We start from the raw sequence: 22,843 nt of genomic DNA on the forward strand, positions 1-22,843 counted from the left end.
TTTTTTTTGGTTTTTCTCCGGTACCGGGAACCGAACTCACGACCTTGCGCTTGCCAGGCAGGCACTTTTGCCGCTGAGCTAAATCCCCAGCCCCTGAGCATGGATTTAGTGCATGCATCGATAGGTTCTGTTTTGCACTGGAGGCATAGCAGTGCCCACTCTTAGGGAGTTTCTGGTCTTGCAGAGAAAACAGACAATAAGCAATTAAACAAGTGAACACACAGTGTGATTATATATGTAATAGGGAAATATAAAGCAGGCTAAGAGGGGCAGGAGTGCTGTTCCTAGAGTGGAGTGGCCAAAGTGATCCTGACTAGTAAGATGACACTGAACAGAGAGCTGACAAAAGGTTAGAATGAGTGTTGCAACCATAAGAAGGTATGTGTGCAAAGGCCCTGGGGCCAGAGTGTGTCTGATATGTTCAATGAGCAGAAAAGACTAGAATGGGAGCTGCTGTAGTTGGGATGTGGCCTGGAAGCATGATCTGTGGGGTGCAAATATTGGGAGGTGATGAAACCTTTAAGAGTTGGAGCACAGTGGAAAATAATTAAACCATGGGAACATTGCCCTCTGAAGAGATTGATACTGTTCTCACGGAGTGAATGAGTTCCTGGGAGAGTGGTTGTTATGAAGCAAGGATGCTCCATGAGCTCACCTGCTCTGCACAAGGCGAGATGCCCATTTTTCTCCAGCACGATATAATACAGCCAGGCTGCCAGCACCATGCTGCTTGGACCCTTCAGCCACCAGAACTGTGAGCCAAATAACCTCCTTTCTTTATAAAGTACCCTCCTTGGTACTCATCTGTTATAATAATAGAAGACAGGCTAAAACGGAAGCAAAAGTGAGAAAAGGGAGACGTGGGTGGGTGCAGATCATGTAAAGAACTTTCTGCCTTGTAGGAACTTTGGCTTTTGTTTTCCAGTGAGCTGAGAAGCCACCAAGCATCTGGGCATGGCCTAACTTGGGCTTTGAAAGCTCACTTTGACCCCTGCATTGACAAGGCACTGTGGAAGAAGTGAGGCTGCAGCCTGGGGACCAGTTAGGGTGCTAATGCATCATCAGCAGAGGGGTAGTGATGTGCGGTGGGAGTCATGAGGATGAGGCAGATGTAGGGCTGTTCTCAGGGTAGAGCCCACGTGAAGGGCTGATGGCTTGGATATGTGTGAGAAGAAGATAGCATGAAAGAAATGAAATGAGAGAACACACGTGAAAGGCTTTGCACATGGTGACTTGCAGCATTTGGGGAAGCTGAGGCTAGAGAGGAGTTCTTGTAGTCAAGGCCATACACAGAAATTAGTAGCAAAGCAGATGACAGAGCTCAGGTCCCATTCAGGCAGTGACAGTGAGCCAGTTAGGTATAAACTCTGGCCCCAAGTGGCTTGGTTCTCTTGCTCATGGCTCCATGACCTGTTGTCCAGCACAGATCTCGAGACAGTGAACTAAACACTAGCCGTTTTCCTACCTCAACAGTGCCCTTATGTCAGTCTCCTCCTTCTCTCTCTAACCCAATTAAAGAATGAGCTCACAGCAGCTAGTGGGCTCACATACTATATTATCCTCTTAGTCACTGATGTAGGGGCAGCTGACCAAACACGAGCCTGAGTCAACAGTAACGTACTTCCCGCCCACTCAACCACCCCAGGGCTTGTCCTGAATTACTTGAAGGGAACTGGGAACTCTTTCTTCTTTAACTCCGCAGCAGGTAGGTGGCATTAATTACATGCAATAAATTGCAGACTGCAATCCAAAATAAACTGTGGAATATCACAAAAAGCCACACAGTTCTAGACCTTGGTCACGCCATCCTCTGTGGCAAAGAAAGTTTTCCAAGTAGAATGGAAGACAGACTTTCCAGAATGATGATTAAAGGGAACGTGTGGGCCAGAATCGGTTTGGGAGATTTGAATAACTTAAACCTCCCAATACCTTCAAAGGTGCTATCATTGCCACTTGGCTATATTTAGTTTTCTTTGCTTTTTGGAAAAGCGATGAGGCAGCTCCAGTCTGTGTCTCCCTTGGATTTCCCCAGACACTGTAAATGATATTGGCAGCATCCCAGGGCTGCCGCTCATAGAGTGAAAATCTATTCCTCCTTCTCTTGCCACGTTTAATAAACTTTATCTAGAACAATTTCTTGTGCAGTGGCAAAACACAGCTCTTACATAACGGACTATTTCAGGAGCTCTGTTCTCTGGGGCTCAGAGACACAGCCCAGTTTCTTTACTGCTGTGATTTAGGGAATATTCTACCTCCGAAAAGAAAGGCGTCCTGATGCTGAGACTATGAGGGTAGCAAGAGCCTCTGGACGATAGGTAGAAGAAAGGCAGGCATATCCCACTAGCCTGAAGAAACCTAGAGGTCAAACACAGTCCTCTAGAAGTAGTCAGAGGAAGTCCATTTTCATTACTATTATTGGAGGCAGGTAGGGGCAACATGCATGTTCGTTAAGGCTGTGTTGGTCCAGATCTGGGCTGTGATAAACAGGCCATGTATGCTCCTTGGAGGTGGTATCTAATCCAGGAAAACTGGCATCTCGCTCATCTGGACAGTTCATTGCCAGGAGAGCCATGGAGGAGGCAAGGTCCAGGGTCAGGTCCAATGACAGCAACAGGAGGGGCCAAGGTAGAATTCAGGAGCCAAGCTCAGGGCATGGTGACGGCTTCTACAAATGGGCTCTAAATGGAGCAGTACTGTCCCAGAGTCAAGCCAAGCAAGCCAGTTGTTCCGTACTTGTCTTGGATAGACAAATACATTCAAATAATAGGCATGGTCTAAGGCACTGCTAGCAAATGTATGGCACATGTTATTGTGTTTTCTTTTAAGATAAAAGATGTTAATGTAGAGTTGTTTTTCCTAAACTAAAACCTCAGTGTTCAAGTTTAATTGCTGTGTTGGCACTCTGTGATTTTAAAAAGTGAGTTTGGAGTTGTAGTTTGGTCCTCAGTCTCTAAATGGTTTACCATCACTGGTCAAGGGCAAGGTTTCCCAGCTTTGGCATGGTGGCATCTGGGGATGGACACTTCTTTGTTGTGATGCCATCCTATGCATTGCAGGATGTTTAGCAGCATCCTTGGCCTCTATCCATGAGGTACCAGTAACAAGCTACTCCCAAACCCAATAACAAAAAGCAGAAAGGTCCCTAGACATTGTCAAGTATCCCCAGTACAGGAAACCCACTTCTGTTAACAACTGCCTACCTAGAATGGCCAGTCTTTCCAGTTGGCCAAGATTTAATGAAGTTCTTGGGATGTGGAAGTTAGGGCCATCCCAAGTCTAACCACTTTTTGCTGAGCCTCCTGTCTCTCAGAGATTCTCACACTCTTAAGAGATTCTCTACTTAAGTAGGCATCACCCGAGATCTGATTGAAATGTAGATCCTGATTCAGAGGTGCAATGAGGTGAGAGAACCTGCATCTCTAACCAGTTCCCACAAAGGTGCTGCTGGTCTGCAGATCCAGTCCAGATGTGAGCCCCACCTAGGGATGATGAGCATGGCCAAGTGCTTCCTCAACCCAACAGGCAGCTTTCTATCCTCCTATGTGACTGCAGCTCAGTATGGTGGGCTAAAATGAGCTGCCCTCTGCACTTAAACTACTAGCCATGGGACCTTCAACAGCTGCTCCTTCAACAAGTTCTCTAGGAAGGAAGAATCTGGCAAATGCCAGACACGGAGCAGAAGGGTGGTGGAGATGTCCAGTCTGGAGGACGTTGATGGAGTCTGTGTCCTGTAGGTGGGGACTGAGGCATGAATCATCCATCCACCTGCTGTGCTCCTGGCTGATGGTACAGCACAAACACCTGGTTCTGATGAGGTAGGGCTGGTGCCACACCTCGGCTCAGCCTACAGAAGAACTGCCTGCCCTTTGCTCTCTAGAGTCCCAGGCTTGGAAAATGAGAGTGATAGAGAAAGGATGCCAGAGCCACAAGATAGAATTCATCATCCTCAGCCTGGACAAGGATTGGGAGGGAGCCAGGACCCTTGTCCATCCTGCAGATGCCATCCTTCATGGCCTGTCGCCAGTACTTAACAAATAGCAACAGTGACTTGAGGAGGCAAGCACTTGGAACAGAGGTCTTCTAAATGACAAATAGGATGGGGCTAGTTGAACAGACACTGATTTCAACAGTTTGTTTCCTTTAAACAGAAAAATCATGGCATCAGATTGATACAGAAAAATCTGGAGAGAAAGTCTAGACTTATGGGCTCACAGGGGAAGGATGGGGAACTGGGAGAAAAGTAAAGCAGATCTTGCCTCAAATCTTGATGCCAGCGTGTTTGTTTTTGCTCCTGCCAGTCAAGCAAAAGGAGGTGATGGTCAGAGCGGGTGAGTACATGGGCCAGCTGCTGGAGCAGGCCTTCTTGCACTTCTTCGTCACAGCTCGCATCAGTGAGTCCAGGGATGTCCTGGCTAAGCAGAAGTCCACCATGCTCATCATCCCCAAAGTCATCATCAAGGTCAGTTTTATCATCTCATCTCAGGCACGGGGGTAGGGGGGAGTTGAAGTTGCTGATTGAGAACCCAGGTTTAGCGCATGCGCGCACATGTGTCTGTGTGTGTGTGTGTGTGTGTGTGTGTGTGTGTGTCCTGCTCCAGAAACATAAAGGAGCTGAGATCCTCCTGTTCTTTGAAAGAAGTAAATCACCCTATATTTAGTCACGCACATATAACACTCCTCTTCTCTCCAGATTTAAATATATAGATGTGACTGCAGATATAAATAAAACCTGTGGATATAAACACACTTGTGGAGGAAGATAAAGATGTGTAATGGATACAGAGACTTAGAACTTTCACTGTCTCCAGGGGAAAGTGGGTCAGGCAGCCAGATGACATGTGAGCTGCCTGCAGCATCTCCACCTGCATTTTGGACAGTGATGCTGTTCATGGGGGCATCCTTGCATACAGCAGGATGCACAAATTGAAGGATACAGCTTGACAACAATGACTTTTAACATGTGCCTTGCATTCACCAGCTCCATGAAGAGATAGAGGCTTTCCAACACCCTGGAAAGTTTCATCGTGCTTTTTCCTGTAAAACACTCCCCCTCCATCACCATAATAGCCACTTTTCTGACTTCTGTCACCATAGAGTTTGTTTTTTCCACTTGGTCAAAACTTATAATGGTGTCTTTGCAGTACCACCAGAAGTTTCTACTCACATAGCGCAAAGAACTCAGTAGACAGGGCTGAGGGTAGAATGGAAGAAGACATGGAAACCTGTTTCTCTGACTTCCCAGGGCACAGTTGTAGCTTCTGGTGCACACACTGCCAGCCACCACCCTGAGAAATAGAAACCAGGAATCATGTCTAGAAAGCTGAGTCATCACATCTCCTTGGTTCCTTCACCCGAGTCAGCACACATAGGTCCATCGTGCATAAAAGGTTTTAAGAGCCAGGATAAAAAGGAGGATGCACAGGTTGCAGGAAGTCTCAGGAAGAAATGTGAACAGAGAAGAATATCTGGGGATTGGGTCAGATTGTCACTGTGCTGTGAGGACATGAATTCAACAGCATGAGGCCCAGGGGCCATAGCAGGGCAGGCGGTCCCCTCACCCCCACCCTTGCATGGCAGGACCATCCTCATAGCTGGCTCTTCCTGAAGATGTGGGCCAAGCCCTGCAACCCTCTCCCAGCTGCAAGGAGGAGGCATGCTTGTCTGCTCACATGCGGAAGTTGCACAGGGCCTGTGCATGTGTGTACCCCTGCACCTGTCCCTGCGGGAACCAGGCCTGAATGCTCGTCTCATTACAGAGCACAGGCATGTCCCTGCAAAGGTCTCAGGAGAAACTTTCCAAGCTTCCATGTGCCCCAGCCACAGCACGCACTAGAGTTTAACTACACCACTGATAATAAACTGGGATATGAAGGAAACAGATAGCTTTGATCTGTTAGGCATTATCAATTTAAAGGATTATTTGTATGTTATCTTCTAGATTTACTTGAAGAGCAGTTGAATTCCCCAGGGGCAGAATCAGAAATGCATTGCCCTACAAGTTAGTGGACCTGGGCAGGGAGGACGTGCCATAAATAGAACATTGGCTTGGCTTGGCTTCGCTTCGCCTGGCTCGGTTTGATTTGGTTTGGTTTGGTTTGGTTTCCTTGAAGGAATCAGGGATGCAGATCATGGAGGAGCTTATTGAGAAGCAAGGCCATTTCACAAAAACTGAAGCCTGGGACAGAAGGAAATTCTGGACTTTGTCCTGTACTGGGTTTATTGAGGGAAGCGGGCATAGGCGTCATCATATAAATCTTAACATTAACCTCACTAACCCCATGTATAAACTAAATCCAAAGAGGGGACAAGTGTTCCTAGGGAAAACACCTCACACCCTAAAAACTGTGCAGGTGTCACTGAGCTGTTAGAGACCCTAGTTCAGGACACTCTGGCCGAGAGACTGGAGGCCTGTGATACTGTGTAACCTACTGGGGATCTCAAGTGGTGAACTGTGGTCTGCAGACAGTGGTCCTCATCCTACAGTGACTGAGGGAGGAGAAGACCTGAGAAAAGCAAGGGATGGGAAAAGAAGGGGAGCTGTGGAGGTGAAAGGGGAGGAGGAGAGAACTCTCAGGAAAACATCAAGTTGAAATGTTACCCAGGAGACCTGTGGGAAAACAGTCAGATACATGCTATAAAACAGGAGTGTGGGGGGTTAATATGCTGAAAATCCAAAACCCACAATGGCTCAGAAGTGCTCAGTTATCTAGAACACATGTGCCCAAACTCTAGGAAAATGCTAGAATGCTTTCTTAACCTCTGACCTGGGATGGGCTCCCAGCTGAATGAGCCTCTCAAGGCTGCTTTGGATGAATGAGCCAGGCACAGGGTGAAGCCATGTGAAAAGAACAAGTTAAGAGGGTATGACCTTCCATCTTCAGCTTAGAGGCAGGAGAAGGGTAGAGGCCAGCACGCAGTGATCACAATGATGCAACTATGATTCATTAAGCATGGTACTGAGCACCTCTCTTCTATGATCTTATTTAAAACTCATTACCATCTTGTGAGGTGACCTTTCTCTTACAGAGACCCAGAAAATGTAGTGCTGTGTGGTATAGTGGTCAAAACATGGGCTCTGGACCCTAACTGTGTAAATACAAAGCCTGCATTCTCCATATAATACCTGTGGAGCCCTGGCCAAATTATTGGACTTTCCTGTTCTCCCACCTGGATGACCCAGGAGATGGAAATACTCACTTTATAGAGTTCTTGTGGCATTAAATGAGCCTACAGATGTCTAACACCTGAGTCACAGTAAATACTAACGTATGTTGGCTAATATTATTATGCAATTACTTCTCTTCATAAGGGACTGGCCCACTATCATGCACCTCATAAGGAAGGAGAGAAGCTTCCAAAAGAGGTCATTCTGACTCAGAAGAATGTGCATGTAACCATGAGGCTACACTACTGTCACACTGGAGCTCTTATGGAAAGCAGAGTTCGTGACTTAGAGAGCCCTTCCGGGTCCTCTTCTTGGTCTGGGAAGTTTACATTTGTAATCCCATGGAAAATTTATTGGAACTCTAAAGAGTTCATTCCAAACTACCATTCCAGTGCAACCCATGGTGAGAATAAAGACAGTAAGGCATGTTTGTAGTTATGGGGAGCCAAGGGGGTCCTAAGCCCAACTACAATGACAGCTAACCAGAATGAAGGCCTCAACCCAGGGCCAAATCCAGGTTTTATTAATTTGTGAGGAAGGGAGTGGCTTGCAGATGAGTGACTGTGAGAACGGTGAGAGGTAGATGAGTGCTGTGAACTGGGCTAGGTAGGAGGTCTGAAATCACCTCTACAGTATGCAGAGAGAAGGATGTGCAGAAGGGGCAATCTGCACAACACAACTGAGGTAGCATCTAATGTTTTGGGGTCAATGCCTCAGGTCTGATGTCTAATCTTTATGCTCTGGGAAGTCATAGCCACTTATCTCGAGGCTTAATCCCAAATGACAGCATGGAGCATGGCTCTCCATCCCACCCACCATACATGTTTTTGGGGAGCTATGGGGCTGGGGAAACACTGACCTGTCACCTTGCTTCAAAGAGTACACACCAGCACCTCAGCTGGACCAATATGCATTGCTTAAAGCCAATTGAAAGGATAAGGAAAAGTCCTAGCCAGTTCTATACATTTCAATACACGGGAATAGGGCCAAGTTTAGCCAAAATGGAGATAACGGCTCTTCTTCCAAGGAGGGTCATCCAGCTGGTCCTCCATAGTGACCAGTAACAAAAGGGCTTGAGTGTTGTAAGGGTGGAGAGATCATATGAGCTCAAATGGAGCCGGGCATCAAGAATTAAGGATACTGAAGGAGAAATGATCCTCAATGAATAGAAAACATTTAGCCAGTAAATACTGATGGAGAGACTATGCCAGATGTTGCAAGGGCAGGCAAAGTAGACAGCAGGTGTAGGGAGCACCAGGAAGTCCATCTCAGTGGGAGCAGAGGTTGGTAGCTGGGCATGAGTGAGTGATAACCCCAGAAAGATAGCTTAGGGCTACTTTGAGGTGAGTCTAACATTTGTGGATGGGAGCTTTGTAATTGACTCTGTGGACAAAGAGGCTTCTGTGACGGTCATCAATTCTGCTCTTTCAAGTGTTTTCCTTTCTTTCTTTTCAAAATCTTTGCCCAAAGTTTTGTCTTCTGGAATCTCCAGCTCAGTCTGGGAACTAAAGTTGCCTGGAAGGTAGAATCCAGCCCTTCTTATCTAACTACGTTTTTTTTCAAGCACATATAGGTTGAACTAAAACAATATTGGGCCACCTTTCTGAATCCAAGTCATGTCAGCCAAAAACCTAGGCCTGTGGCTACATGTTCATACATCCTAATGGCCTTCATCTTGGCTTCCATTCATTCCTATGTCAATGGAGATTGTGTTTGGATTAAATTTGTTCCCAATTAACTATTCCTAGCACCTACCATGCATGAGTCATGGTGTGTGATCCTCATATGGAAAATGGCAGGGATAGACATTCATTAAAATTTAATGAGCACACATCTCTTTTCCTGTGCTATCAAAATATTTTGATGAGAAAAGTATATTTTATTAAAAGCAGACATGGAATTTTTCTTTGCCTTCCCATGTGTTGATTGCATTAAGTCTGGGGAAGGCTTGTCACCATTTTAATTTCAATGAGCGGTTGTTTTCTGGAGTGGAATGGGGTGGGCACAGAGGAAATACAGTTGGTCTCCAGACTACAGATCAGTTTGCCTAGGGTCTGTGACCTGTAAGGTGGAAATGACAATCTGATAGGCTTCTCCTATTCAAGGTGGTAGTGAAGGTTCCCAGGTATGGCATCCATGTCCTCATGAAAATCAACTACAGCAGGAAACCCAGGATGCTTACCAGTAGCCCTTGTTGTAAAGAAGCAGAAAGCCACAGTGGTTCAGGAACAGGGAAGTGTCAGGCCTCCTATTGATAGCCCCAGCTGCACAGCTTTGCGCTAACGGCTTAACCACTTCATATATAAAATGGAGCCAATAATAATAGGTTACACAGAAAGTGTCACTGTCCACCTCCCTCCAAGAGGGCACAGGGAACTTTTTCTGGGCAGGCTCCCCTCTGGGCCACCAGGTATACCTGGGATACTGCGTTTATCTGGGCTGGGAGGAACATAGGGGACCAAGTCAACCACTCACCACTCCCCAAGTCCAGTAGCCTGGTGGATAGCTGCATCCCAGTGTAAAACAGACTCCTAGCCCAAGTGTGCCATAACTCAGACCAATATCCAGATCTCTTCTGATTGTAGACACTAGCACAGTTAGTTACAGGAATGGTCCTAATATCTTGCTCCAGTTGGAGCCTTTCACTAGATTCCCATGATTTTTATCAAGGTGAAGCGTGGAATCCTCTTGTATTCCCCATCGTGCATGTCCCCAGAGCAATGTAGGGAGGGTTGCTGAGTGAGGTGCTGATGCCCTGCTCCTCCAACATCCCAATTCATACACCTTCATCCAGCTTAAAATTGGGGAACCCACTTGGGATGCAGTCAGTGTCCTGAAGTACTGGACAGCAGCTAGGTAAATTGTGAAATTGAACCATAATTTTGTTTTGCTCTGTAGAAGCCTAAATATCCCAAGCTCTTCATCAAAGTAAAATATGGAAACAAAGATTGTGTGTTCTAATCATCCCTAACCCTTATTTTCTTTTTGCCTTAGCTTCCCATTGCTGTGACAAATACCTAAAATGACTAATTTAAAGAAAGAACGATTTCTTTTGACTCATGATTACAGAGATTTCTGCCTTGTTTGCTTGGCTTTGTTGCTTTGGGCCTGTGGCGGTGCAGTGTCTCATGGCAGGAACACATGTCAGAGGAAGCTATTCACCTCCTGGTAACAGGAAAGCAAAGAGAGAAGACCGGAAGCTGGGTCCCAATAACCCCTTCAAGGCCACACCCAAGTGAACTCACTTCCTCCCACCAGGGCCTACCCCTAAATGCTCCAACACCTCCCAGGAGCACCACAGGCTGTGTACCAAGCCTTTAGCATCAGACCCTCAAGGGATATTTAAGATCCAAACCACAACACTGTCCTCGTTTGCAAACAAGCACATTCTCTCTCCAGCCTCCCCGTGCTCTCAGTGACTTTGTCTCAGTAGCCAGGTCTCAACTGCCCTGACCTTCAGCAGAAGCCAGGAGCAGAGGAACTTGGGGGGAGATCAGCTTCTCCACTCCTCTGTGGTTCTCTTCTCCATGCCTGGAAAATGATATGCTCATCAATCCCATAGGGGAACTCAGGAGTGAGGAGGGTCTCGTGGTCCTCCAAGCAGTATTTTCTCCCTTTAAACCTCAGATTCAGAAAACACTAGTAAGTTTCAGGTGCTCTGCCATCTGAATGTTACATTAAATCATCCCAATAACTGCATGAGAAACTGACACCCGAAGAGATCAAGCTGCTCGCCCCTGTTCAGACTCTGAGTCCAACTGGGTTTCTCACTGTGTTCACCTGGGAGAACACTGCATTGTGTGTGTGTGTGTGTGTGTGTGTGTGTGTGTGTGTGTGTCCCAGACATCTGAACTGTGTCCCTGATGTTGTCCCAGGCCATCTGCAGAGGAAATAAAAAATGTCAGATTGTGAGGTCCTGCTACAAGGGACACTGAGTAGGTGAAGCCCAAGTGAGGCACCTCCAGCCACAGGTTTACGTGCTCAGGGAGCTCACTCCATCCGTCTCCCACTGTTGCTCACGGGGAACCACTGCTGCAGAATCAGAGGATAGTGCGCTTGGTCAGCCAGGAGCACACAGTCTCAGCCCCATCTGTGCATGGCCCCTGCCACTCTGAGATGTGCATTTCCACCTGTCCCTTGGCACAGCTCTGCAGCCACATGTATTCCAGAAGGAAAATGAGACCTCAGTGGCAACTGGGATACCTAAAGCATAATTTGCTCTATGAACTTCTAGTTTATTATTTTATTTTAAAGAAAACATACCCACATAGAAAAACGCCTAGAACAACCAATCCCATCTACCTGTCATATAACTCCATTATGTTTGGGCCACCAGATATCTTTTAAAAATGAAATCTCTATCTTTACCCTAAATAGAAAATCCTATTATCATCAAGTAATATATATCAAGGGCCCAAGGCCACCTTGTCACATTTCACTGCCGCAAGGGAATCTAATTCTTTCCCCATAAAGTCAAAAAGAAAGAAATGGGTGGTGTATGTGTTTTCAAATATAGTTCAGGGTCAGCTCATAATCATTGTCCTCAATGGATGGTTTAGCAATAACATAAAAAGATAACACTGCAAATGATTCTTCAGTGGATTTCAGAAAATACAGGAGCTATTCCCCAAAAAAGAGGAAGTTACTATTTTTATCTCTCATCTGTCAGAGATCAGAGTGTAGGTAAAGTTTAAAGATAAATGTTTTAGAGTCAGAAAGACCTAGATTTATATCCAAGTTGGTTCTGCCAACTTCCTGGCTCTGAAAGTATTTATCTGCTAAGTTTCACTTTCACACCAACAGAAGGGGGGGGATAATAATGTCTACCTTAAAGTCCACAGAGCTGTACAAATTAACTAAGATAATGCAAGCAAAGTGATGAACGGAAAGTCTGTATTGCTAAGTAAGCATTAACTAAAACTAAGTTATTAGTACTAAGCAGAGTAAGCACAAGGTGTGGTTATGCAGTGACCTGGTACTGAGCTCTCTGTTTTAAATCTCACCCACTCTACTTACTTACTGTGTCTTAGTCACTTGCCTTGTTACTGGGACAAAATAGTCAACACCCACAACTTAAAGAGGAGAGATTTATTTTGGCTCATGTTTCAGTCCATGGTCTTCTGGCTCCAACACAGAAAGAGCACAGCCGAGAAAAGCTGTTCACTGCATGGTGGCCAGGAAGCAGAGACAAAGGGAGGAGCCGGGAAGACGGATGTATAAACCCTTCCAGGTCACAGGTCATGACCTGACCCCGCCTCCTTACAGCAAACGAGCTAGAGATGAATCAGTGGATTAATCCCCTGATGCGTATGGTGCTGCCGTGATCCAGTCAACTTGCAAAAGCCCCATGTCTGAGCACATGAGGCTTTGCAGGGGAGCATTTTAGATCTAAACCATAATGCTGTGAACTCAAGCAAGTTACTTAGCCTCTCTGGGCCTCAGTTTCTTCAACTGTGAAATGAAAACCCATAGTATTTATGTCAGGGTTGTGAGGATTAGATGAGTTAATAGATATTTCTACAGTGATGGGACTATTCTAAATCTGCACCATCCAGTACTCTATCCATCAGCTATAGAAGTCTCTTGAGCCCTTGAGGTGTGGTTAGTGACACTGAAGAACTGAATTTCAAAGTTTTATTTAATTTCCATTCTAGATTTAAATAACCACGTGTGACAAGTGGATCGTCATGTTGGCCAGAAAAGACTTGAAAGGTTTCCAACTGTGGTAAAACTTAGCATCTTTTAGTAAAGGCTGTCCTAAGTATCAGCTAGAAGCAGCGCAGGTGCTGGAACTGGTGAGCAGAGTTTACAGAGGAGCAATTGCTTATTACTAGCAGTGACCACAGAGTGAGTAGGAGGGAAAGAATTCAATTTTCAGTTACACATAGAAGATATGATTGAGAGTCCTTGAAATAAGGGCTCGTAGGTGAATCTAATAAATTGTGTGTCTCAAATTGCCAACTTAATTTGTTCTTACTGTTTCCCAAGCTTTTCTCTCCACTTCAGTTCTGGCTTTACGTATACTTCTGCATTTTACAAAGTATATACTCAGTGGAAGATACTTGTAATTTCCTACAAAGTAATTCCTTCCCCAAAAAGTGTAGGCGTATCTGCTGTGCACATGTGCGCATGTGTGTGTGTGTTCATGACTTTCTTGTTAATCTAAGAATCAGAGTCACTGTTCATTATCCTGAAAGAGCATAAAAGACAAGAATTCTGCATGTCAATATTGGTCAGAGGCCTTGAGCTTAGAAAAGCATCATATTCCTGGTTGATTTTTAAAGATATATTTTAAATGATATATTTAAAACTTCAGGGCCATCAAATACATGGAAAAGCATTCAATATCACCAAGTATGACATGTGCTTTGTTCTCTTCTCCAGTCCACCTAATAGACCTGCTTCTGTGAAGTCAATACGCATGAAAGTTTCTTCTTGATCTTACCTTCTTTGGATTGCCTAAAGTCTGTCTTTATTTAAGGTTTTATGAGAGCAAGAAAAATCAGAACCACAGCTGTATGGATAGGCAATTGTTTTTCGCAGCATTAAAGAACAGGGAGCTGTGCTGAGTCCTGGGGGAATTCAAGGGAAGCAGACCTTGTCTCCCACTATAGCTACGGTTCTCATAACATGGCACATCGCCTGCTTCAGCACATGAAATAGAAACAGTATGTGAAGTCTCCATTTTCCTCAAAGGAACTGGGAGAAATACCTCCAGTTACATTTCTCAAGCAAAGCCAGGCATGATGGCACACACTGTAATCACAGCACTCTGAAGCAGGAGATTGCAAGTTCAAGCCCATCCTGGGTAACTTAGCAACTTAGCAAAACCCCCGTTATTATTTATCAGAATAAAACATGAAAAACCTGTGAGGGATGTAGCTCAGTGTGGAGGCTATGGGTTTAATCCCCAGCGCTGGAGAAAAAAGCCCCAGCAGGAATGGTGATATTGGGCAGACTTTTATGTTTGGGTTGCTTTGAGATTCTAAGAGTCAGTATCACAGATACAGGAGGCAGATGTCAGAAGAGGGACACCAGCTATTGTTCAGTGCAGAAGAAACACAGTACAACTGGAGAAGGGACCCTCTTCTCCTCTCTGCATCTCTCCCCAGCCTCCACCCAGCTCCAGTGCTGGGAAGTCTGAGTAGCACTGATACACCTAAGCTCACAGCCAGTTACATCTGAAAGCAAACTGACTAGGGACAACACATGAAATTGTTTAAGAAGGTGTAGTCTGATGATAGGCACATCTGGAGCCTACCATGAAGGCCCAGATGCGTGGGTCAGCCTTTCAAATGTAATTGGAGCATCCCAAACCCAAAATCCAAAAGCCAAAATGCATAAGTGTACTGAAGAAGTTTTGGATGTTGGAGTATTTCACACGAGGGATGTTTAACTGGTAAAATCTATGGAAATATCCTAAAATCTGAAAAACTCCAAAATCTAAACTTCTGGCCCCAAGCATCTCAGATACTGGATGTACCACCTGCACTAAATGTTCCCTGTCACATTCATCAGTGGTCTGAAACAGCTGTACACTTTGCCTCCCACAGCATAGGAATCCACCTGTACAGCAGGTCTCCTGGCATGGGGAGGTTCTTAATCTGGGGATTGTGGGCCTGATAGCACCTTGGATAAACTTCGTGGGTCTACAGTGAGTTCCCTAAACGTCCATGCTCACAGTGTATCCATCTCACATGTGTCGTCGCTGTGCATGTCAATGTGGAGAAAGGTTAGTGGAGGTTATCAGAGGTATTTTTTAGGAAGTGTGTGCCCGTACTTGCAGTAGAATGCCACGGAGAAGGCAGGTGGCTCCGAAATAGTACTTTCTCCAGAAATAATCAAAGTCATCATACCAAGCACTTTTACTAAGAGTGTCTCTGGAGCAACACCATTTTCTCCAATCTAGAGAGTTTTTGTAAATGTTACCTTTATTTTGTACTTTGTTAAAAATTCAAAGAGTTTTTGAAAAAATTAATATGTAAAAATGCATTGGACACACTAAAAAATGAAACTAAATGTATCATGTAACATACAATATTCCAATGCACTTTTACACCTCCAACATTTAAATTAACCGAGTCAGGATTTCTAGGTTGACAGTGTCAAATTCAGCCTAACTTCCATGTGATTTAATCTCTAACAGTGGTTTTAAACTAAGGGACAATGTTTCTGCCTGTGGGATATTTAGCAATTGTTGGGTACACTTTTAGTCATCATCTTTGTTATGGGGGGTATAATATTGGCCAAGAACGCTACTAAATACCCTACATTGTACATGACACCCTTTCACAACAAAGACGTATTCAGCCCAACATGTCAATCATGATGAGATGGAGAAATCCAGGTCTAGACCTTGACTACTGGTATTATCAAAACCTTCAAACCAGGCTAATCCATCCATGTTCACTGTCCCCAGCAGCCATGAAAGTAACTTCCTGTTCATGTGCTGGCATGTTTGTTAATCTGCCTCCACCCCCAGTGAACTTTATTTATTCTCTGTCTTATCATTATGGCTCCAAACCGGCCACTGCCCCAATCTTTTTGAAAAGTCCCTTAGTCTCAACTGGTATTCTGGATTTCACAACAGAATGGTTTGTGTTGTCTTGTTATTGTTGAGTTGTTTGCTTTTCCAGTCCCTCTGGCTTTAGAGTACTGGGCTCCAAGTCCAGGCTCTCTAGTTAGACAGATTTAGACTTGAGTCCCTTCCTGATCAGTAGATGCAAATTCTCAGGCAAGATATTTATTTCTCTGAACCACAATTTCCTTTTTCATAAAATGAGATGCCAGCCTCAATGACCCTGCCCCCAAACCCTCTTCCTCATTAAGGGAATAACTATCACTGTATTATCATCTTGGTCCCAAGTCCCTTACAGCTGGTGTAGATCCTGCCCTTGTATTGTAAGGCTTACATGAGAACATATGTGAACCATACATTCTCAGCTGGTCCTTAGTAATCAATAGAGTGCTTAAGGGAGATATCAGTCCAAAAAATGACAGTGGAAGTCAAGTGTGTACAAGAGATGTGTTCATTACTAGTATGAGCTGAAGCGAGAAAAAAGTTCAAAACACTTGCAAATTTGGATTTATTATAGTTACATAATAAAACACATGCTCTTTTATTTTCAGTTACAATCTAGAAATTGTGATATTTCTTTATTTACCAGAGTTCAAGGCATCTCTCAGAGACAATATCCTAGCTAATATGACACACCCTTATGAACCAGAAATTATAACCAAGTTTAAATATCATGGCTGGACATTAGCCAGGTACAAATGTTAAGCTACTCACGACCTTAAACCTATGCACCTATATATATATAACAATATTTAAGAAAAGAGTTTGCATCTCTCAAATTAGCCATAGTCTCCTATTAACATACACAAATTACAGACCCCACCCCCAGAAACTAATTTAATAGTCTGAAGTGGATGGAGATTTCTGAAGTTTGTGGGAAACCCTCCCTAACTCTCCTGTCTAGCACATAATCCATACTCTCCAGATGTGCCTGCTATTGCCACCAACACAATCACACTGTCTGCCCCATCGATATTGCCCCTGAATCCAGCTCACCACATATGGCCCTTCAGGAGACAGGGATATGAATGGAATAAACATGGGTACATGTTGGAAATTTTCATTCTCCCCAGAGACATAAATTTAGTCACAAACTGACTTGAAGAGTAAAGTGATGAGATTTTATTCTTGACTACGCAGTCAGTAAGAAAGAGTGCCCGTCTCTGGGAAATCCCCTTCCTCTTTACCTCCATTCATAAGAAAGACTTATTTTTATGTGGATCCTCCTCTATGACACACCAGCTAAAGAAATAAGGTATAATAACTGCTGTGTTGCTTCACTGAAAACTCAAGCAACCAGTAAATCCCATATTAAACAGTTCACCTAACTTAAATATTTATTGGGCACTTGGTTGCTATTGGAGTTAAAAGAGAACTGAAATATAAGATAAATAAACCAATACTGCCCAGAGCACTGCTACTCCAAAAAATGTCATGTGCTAGAAGGTACTGAGCCCTTGCATTACACCTGCGGGCTTCTTTATGTGCATTTTTGTTTCACCTCTTTCTTAGGAAGAAAGAAATATTGTCATCATTATTATTATCTTGTTCTCAAGTGACATATACAGATCCACCCATTTGATATTAACAGACCTGTCTTGGTTACTTTTTTCTCGCTGCTGGGACAAAATACCTGACGCCCAAAATTAAGGAGGGAAAGGTTTATTTCGCTTACAGTTCGTGGAAGTTCAATCCGTACTTGGCACGTTATAAGGCAGAGTGGCACGTGGCAGAGGGCTGCATCTCAGGACGGCAGCCACAGCTAAGCTGCAAGCACACACACCAGGGCAGAATGGGGGAGAAATAGCCGCAAGCAGCTTCTTCCTCTCCCTTACATATGCAAACTATCCATTCCAGGGCGGGAGCAGCTCTCACACCCACAATCATTCAACTCTAATAGCCTGCCCATGGTCGCATGAGGCTTTGGAGGGGACATACAGAACAAACCATAACAAGACCAATAAACAAACAAGTCCTACAGACACCTGGCCATTTTCCAGCATATTGAGTTTGTGTTGGGAAAGCATATAGCTTCAAGTGTTTGGCGCAAAGTAAATGCATTACAAGGGTAATAATAATAACAATGATGATGATGATAATGATGATGGTGATGATAGCAATCTACAAGGTTGCTCTATGTGAATGGTAGTCCAGTTATGGAAAGAAGAAAACTCAGTCTCAGAAAATTTGAATGAGTCACCCAAGGCTCCACTGCCAGTGTCAAAGTTGACAGCAACCTGATTCTTTTATGTGACGCTGTCCAAAAACCTGATACTTTTGAGAGTTGTGATGGATGAACTCACCCACAATAAACATCTATCCTCCTAGACTCCTCCCTACCTGAACTTAGGTGTTGTGGCTGTAAATAGAAGTCTCTTGTTCTCATCTTCAAGTTCAATGCTAGGATGTTCTCCTTCTTCAGATCTCTTTCTAAGGTGTCTAGAAGTAAGACAGCACAAGCTCTGAGGGTCTTCTGCCTCTGGAATCAGGAATCCCTCATGTTCTGGTAGGAAATTTGCATCCTTTCCAGAAGCAGAGTTCACTTGGCTACTCTCACCAAGCAAATCTGTTGCTACACCAAATTCACCTCCTGCAGATGGAGAACAGCCAGTGGCCACAGCTATTAACCTGAGCTCTAATTAGGGTGGTTTTATAATGAGGGAAAGGCTGTGATTCTAATTAGTAATTTTCCATCTTTTTCTCAGTAGGTATTCCCCAGTCAAAGCAATATGCTCTCCTGCTTGCACTGGTCACATTGCCAAAACATAAATGCAATATAGAACTTTAGCAAAAATGAAAATAGCGAAGGAGTCAGGGAAGCAGAACAAGGTTTTATTTGCCACTAATGTGCTGTTTTGTTTGTTCCCTTGACCCCTTTCTTAGGCCCGAGGTGCTGCAATGGTTGGTTCTGACATGGTTGTCACTGTTGAGTTCACCAATCCTTTAAAGGAAACACTTCAAAATGTCTGGATACACCTAGATGGTCCCGGTTTATTAAAACCCAAAAGAAAAATGTTCCGGTAAGTGAAATGAAATCCCCAGTAAAATGTCTGAGAAGCTACAATTTCTTATGGACCATGTATGTGGGTCATGGGGAAAAAATAGGGTTAGTTTGACCAACCCTTGCATACTTAAACCACCTCATGAGAGAGACACAACTAGCATTGCTTTTCTAGAGCTGAGGAATTTAGGATTTCAGAGGGCAATTGGTTTGTTCTCCATGTTACACAGTTTATAAAGGTAGAGGTGAAATTTAGACTCAAGGTGGCTAATTCCTCAATCCAAGTTTCAATCACTTTCTCACACTTCCTCCTCATGTATCAACTCTCCAAAGTCCTCACTCTCAACATGTATGTACAGTGTGTTAGATATGATGTGAAAGAGATCCCTTTAATAAGCTTTTTCTTTCCAGCTCTACTTCTTTGATTTTGATAACCAATCACAGTCTATAACAATTGCTTTTATTAGCTATTCTTCTAGTTGAGCCTGAAGAGTTCTAGAATTTGCTTCCATCAGAGCTCTGTAATTTTAGGAATGTAACGCAGCCTATTCCAAGCCTAGCACCATCAGACTGTGCCCTCCAGGGCTATTTCTATGGTTTCTGTTGACAACGACTATTTTCCAACAGGAGAGCCCAATTCCATTATAAGGTGGCTGTAATTGTAGGAAAACAGATCGTTTTTACATTTTGTCCTACCAGTGATACTAATTCTGTTAACTGGAGTGGCACAAAATAAAGCCCATCTGTCTTCTGTCGATGGCTTGCAAATGTTTGCAAACAGCTGTCTCATCTTCCTGGAGCCTTCTCTACTGAGGACCAAATACCTGCCCCAGCTCCATCTTTTTCACCTCTAATGCGGTGTCACTCCCTCCCTGTCCCACACACTCCATTTGTCAGAGCTCCTCTTCAAGTGTGACACCCAGAATGGATCCCAATCTTTGAGGCTTATTACTTTCATTTCTACCACAAATAAATCCCTGTCAGCATCAATCAATCCAGCTCATTTCCTGTGGGTGACCTTCTATGGCACAGAAAAAGAAGTGGAGGACTTTGGAAACTGCCCTATGGTTGGACATTTTAGGAATTTCCCCAATGCCCTGTGTGGAAATGAACTCACTCTGTAAGCTATAGGACAGGTGCAAGACCTTACACTTCCTAGATCAGCTTTATTCCCCACAAATGACTGCATTTCTTTCAAACTACAGGGCCCACAACTTCTATGCCTTGTCGTTTAGGAGATATCTTACTGTAGATGAAATATGTAGCAAAGAAAATAATTTGAGTGTTTTTCTTAAAATTCATGCACAAGACATAACAACTTTCTTGTGCTAATAGGAAAGTTGCAGAAAAAAAAGAAATGAGTTAGATATCAACCCCAGCTAGAGGAAGAGGTCAGAAACAATAGCCCAGCTTTTGTCAGAAATGACAGCCTCACTCACCCGTTCTCACAGACTTTCACTCAAATCAGATGCAAGAAATGCTCAGGCAAATTGAAACATGCACATTTCCTCTTCCAAACAGCCCCTGCAGTATCCAACTAGTCCTTTTGAAACAGTAGCCCCACAAAGCTTCATCTGAAGGTACCAGCACCTCATGCTGCCCTGCCACAGTGGCTGTCCCCAGAATCTGCCTTGATCAAGACCAACATAGCTGCTGAGGTTTGGATGAGTGTCCCCACAGGTCTATATGTAAGAGCTTGGCAATATTGGGAGATGCTGTGCCCCGGGGATGTCCCCTCAAAGCGGATTATGGTTGAAATAGGAAAAGAATGGATGTCCCTACATGCACACAAAGAACAAGTCCTTCTCACATGATGACATAGGCTGCTGTTAGTACTTACTGCAGACACACAGGTTATGGGCAGATAGGTGCACAGACAGGAAGCTAGATGCTCTGTCTTCAGCATCTGGGATGCTACAGTAGAAGCACCATAGATGAGGTAGCTTAAACAATGGATCTTTTACTCACAGTTCTGAAGTCCTGGAAGCCCAAGGCCAAGGATCCAGCCAATTGGTTCCTCACGAAGACTCTCTTCATAGTTTATAGACTGCATCTCCTTGCCGTGTCTTATATGATACAGTGATAGAGTAAGATAGACAGCAAGCTTTCTGGTGTCTCTTCTTAGGACGCTAATTCTTTCATGAAGACCCCACTCTCATGACATTAGCTAAGTTAATGACCTCTCAAAACTTCATCTCTAGACACCACCACATTGTGGGGTAGGAATTCAACACAGGAATTTTGGGAAGCTATAAATATTCAATCCACAACAGTCCCCATTCTCTTAGGGGAACTCAGATCCAGGGTGGAATCTCTCCCAGGCAAGGGAAACTAGTTCTCAGACATAGTCAGAAATCGGTGGTGGGATGGGGTGGGTAACAGAGAAAACATTTGCTATCTGGACAGGCTTGGGGCTTTGGAGCAAGCACTACTTTCTCTGTTTCCTCCTGACTCTGGCACACACCTTTACAACCAAAACCCGAGCCAGCCGTAACCCACTTCCATATGGCCAGGTAATTGGAAGCATATCACCATACACTGTGTTGCTGAGATCAGGTCTAAGAGTGCCAGACCCATGTGACAACTTGGACCTCTAGAAAGTGCAATTGGATAGAACCAGAATCCTTTTCAAGACTGTATGACACAGATTTTGAATACCAAGGGAATTACCAACCCCATCCTTCTACCCATGCCTTTCACTGGAATGGAATCTAGAAGGTGAGGGGTCCCAAGCCTAAAGTGGAGGACCTGGAAGGCAGGAGCTTGTGAGCAGGAGACTGGAAATGGGAATAAAGAAGGAAATGCTGAGTTTCAGTCCTTGCTCAGGATGCAAACCACCTCTAACCTGGGATGGTTTACCTTCCTGTTCTTTCCCCACTGCCTCCTGCCTGTCTCAGATGTTCAGAGTCTCGGTTCCCACAGACTCTTGGCTTTTACCTTAGGCACTTGGTACTTCCAGAACATCAAATAATTCCTCTTTCAGATTCATTTTTCTTTTTAAAAAATCATCAGGTTCAGTGAGTTATTTCAAGAAAAAAATTCCCCAACTTTGTGATTTGGGTTCAAACTTCAAGTTTCTCCAGCAAGGCAGAAGCTAAGAGCTAGACACACAGAGGACAAGCCATAGGTAGTTGCAGCTTATTGTAATAATAATCCCATTTGCCTGCATGCATTCAAGATGATAAATGGCCAGTGTATCCTGATGGCTCAGCACATTACTGGGGATCATTTATTACAACATCCATCCCCAGGAAGTAGGACTGTTCCCACAATACTCCACTTACCAAAATGAGCAAACTATTTTTTCCTCTTTTTCTAGTATATATCTATCTGTAGGTAAAACCGAATGCATGTGTGTCTTTGTGCCGGTATATTTTCTTACATACACACCATTATGCAGCTAGTTCACCCTTCCCCCTTCCACCTACATTACACAGTCGCAGGTCAGATCCCTAAGCAGAACAACTGTTTCACAAAGTACATCTGACTGATCATGTGGGAAACCAGGTGGGAGAGAATGAAAGAATCTGGGTGGAAATAGCACATTTCTTGAGAAATAAGCATCTTAAACCAATATTCACATTGAATCGATCACTGTAAATTAAAGACAAAGAAATGTCTTTCAACATAGAGGCAGGAGAAAATTTTCTAAATTATTTTACTGAGAGTTTAGGCAGAGCAGCAATAACCACAAAGGTAGAAGTGATAGAGATAATAATAAGAACAACAATAAGATTCTCACACTTCTTGGCACTTGCCATGGTTCTAAGAGATTATTGACTCACCTTAGCTTCTCCTGCCCCTGCCCAAGAGTGCTCACCTTTTATAGAAAAACAATGACAAGGTTAATGTTTTTCTGACCTTGTGTCATAAAGTAAATTGACTTAGTTTGAAAAATATGCATATATATCATTTATGAGTGCATTTTTCACATAATGTGGTTTTTATTTAACCGATCAAAATTACTTATCCACATTTGTAAAGAACCAAAGCTAAGGGGCTGGGGGTTTATCTCAGCAGCACAGTGCCTGCCTGGCAAACGTGAGGTCATGAGTTCGATTCCCAGTACCAGAAAAAAAAAAAAAAAAAAAAGAGCCAA

General features: G+C 44.0%; 1 protein-coding gene across 2 annotated transcripts in view; it reads left to right on the forward strand.

Annotated features, from left to right (window-relative positions):
• Nucleotides 1-22,843, forward strand: part of F13a1 (coagulation factor XIII, A1 polypeptide) — a 173,249-nt gene that overhangs the window by 145,142 nt on the left and 5,264 nt on the right. For both annotated transcript variants that reach the window (XM_013521833.1, XM_013521832.1), the window contains 2 exons: nt 4,299-4,459; nt 18,627-18,763. In XM_013521833.1, coding sequence (XP_013377287.1) covers nt 4,299-4,459; nt 18,627-18,763 — 298 coding nt within the window. The remainder of the gene's footprint in view (nt 1-4,298; nt 4,460-18,626; nt 18,764-22,843) is intronic.

The sequence above is a fragment of the Chinchilla lanigera genome, unplaced genomic scaffold (genome assembly GCF_000276665.1).
Source record: "Chinchilla lanigera isolate Chin_1 unplaced genomic scaffold, ChiLan1.0 scaffold00064, whole genome shotgun sequence".
NCBI classification, from domain to species: Eukaryota; Metazoa; Chordata; class Mammalia; order Rodentia; family Chinchillidae; genus Chinchilla; species Chinchilla lanigera.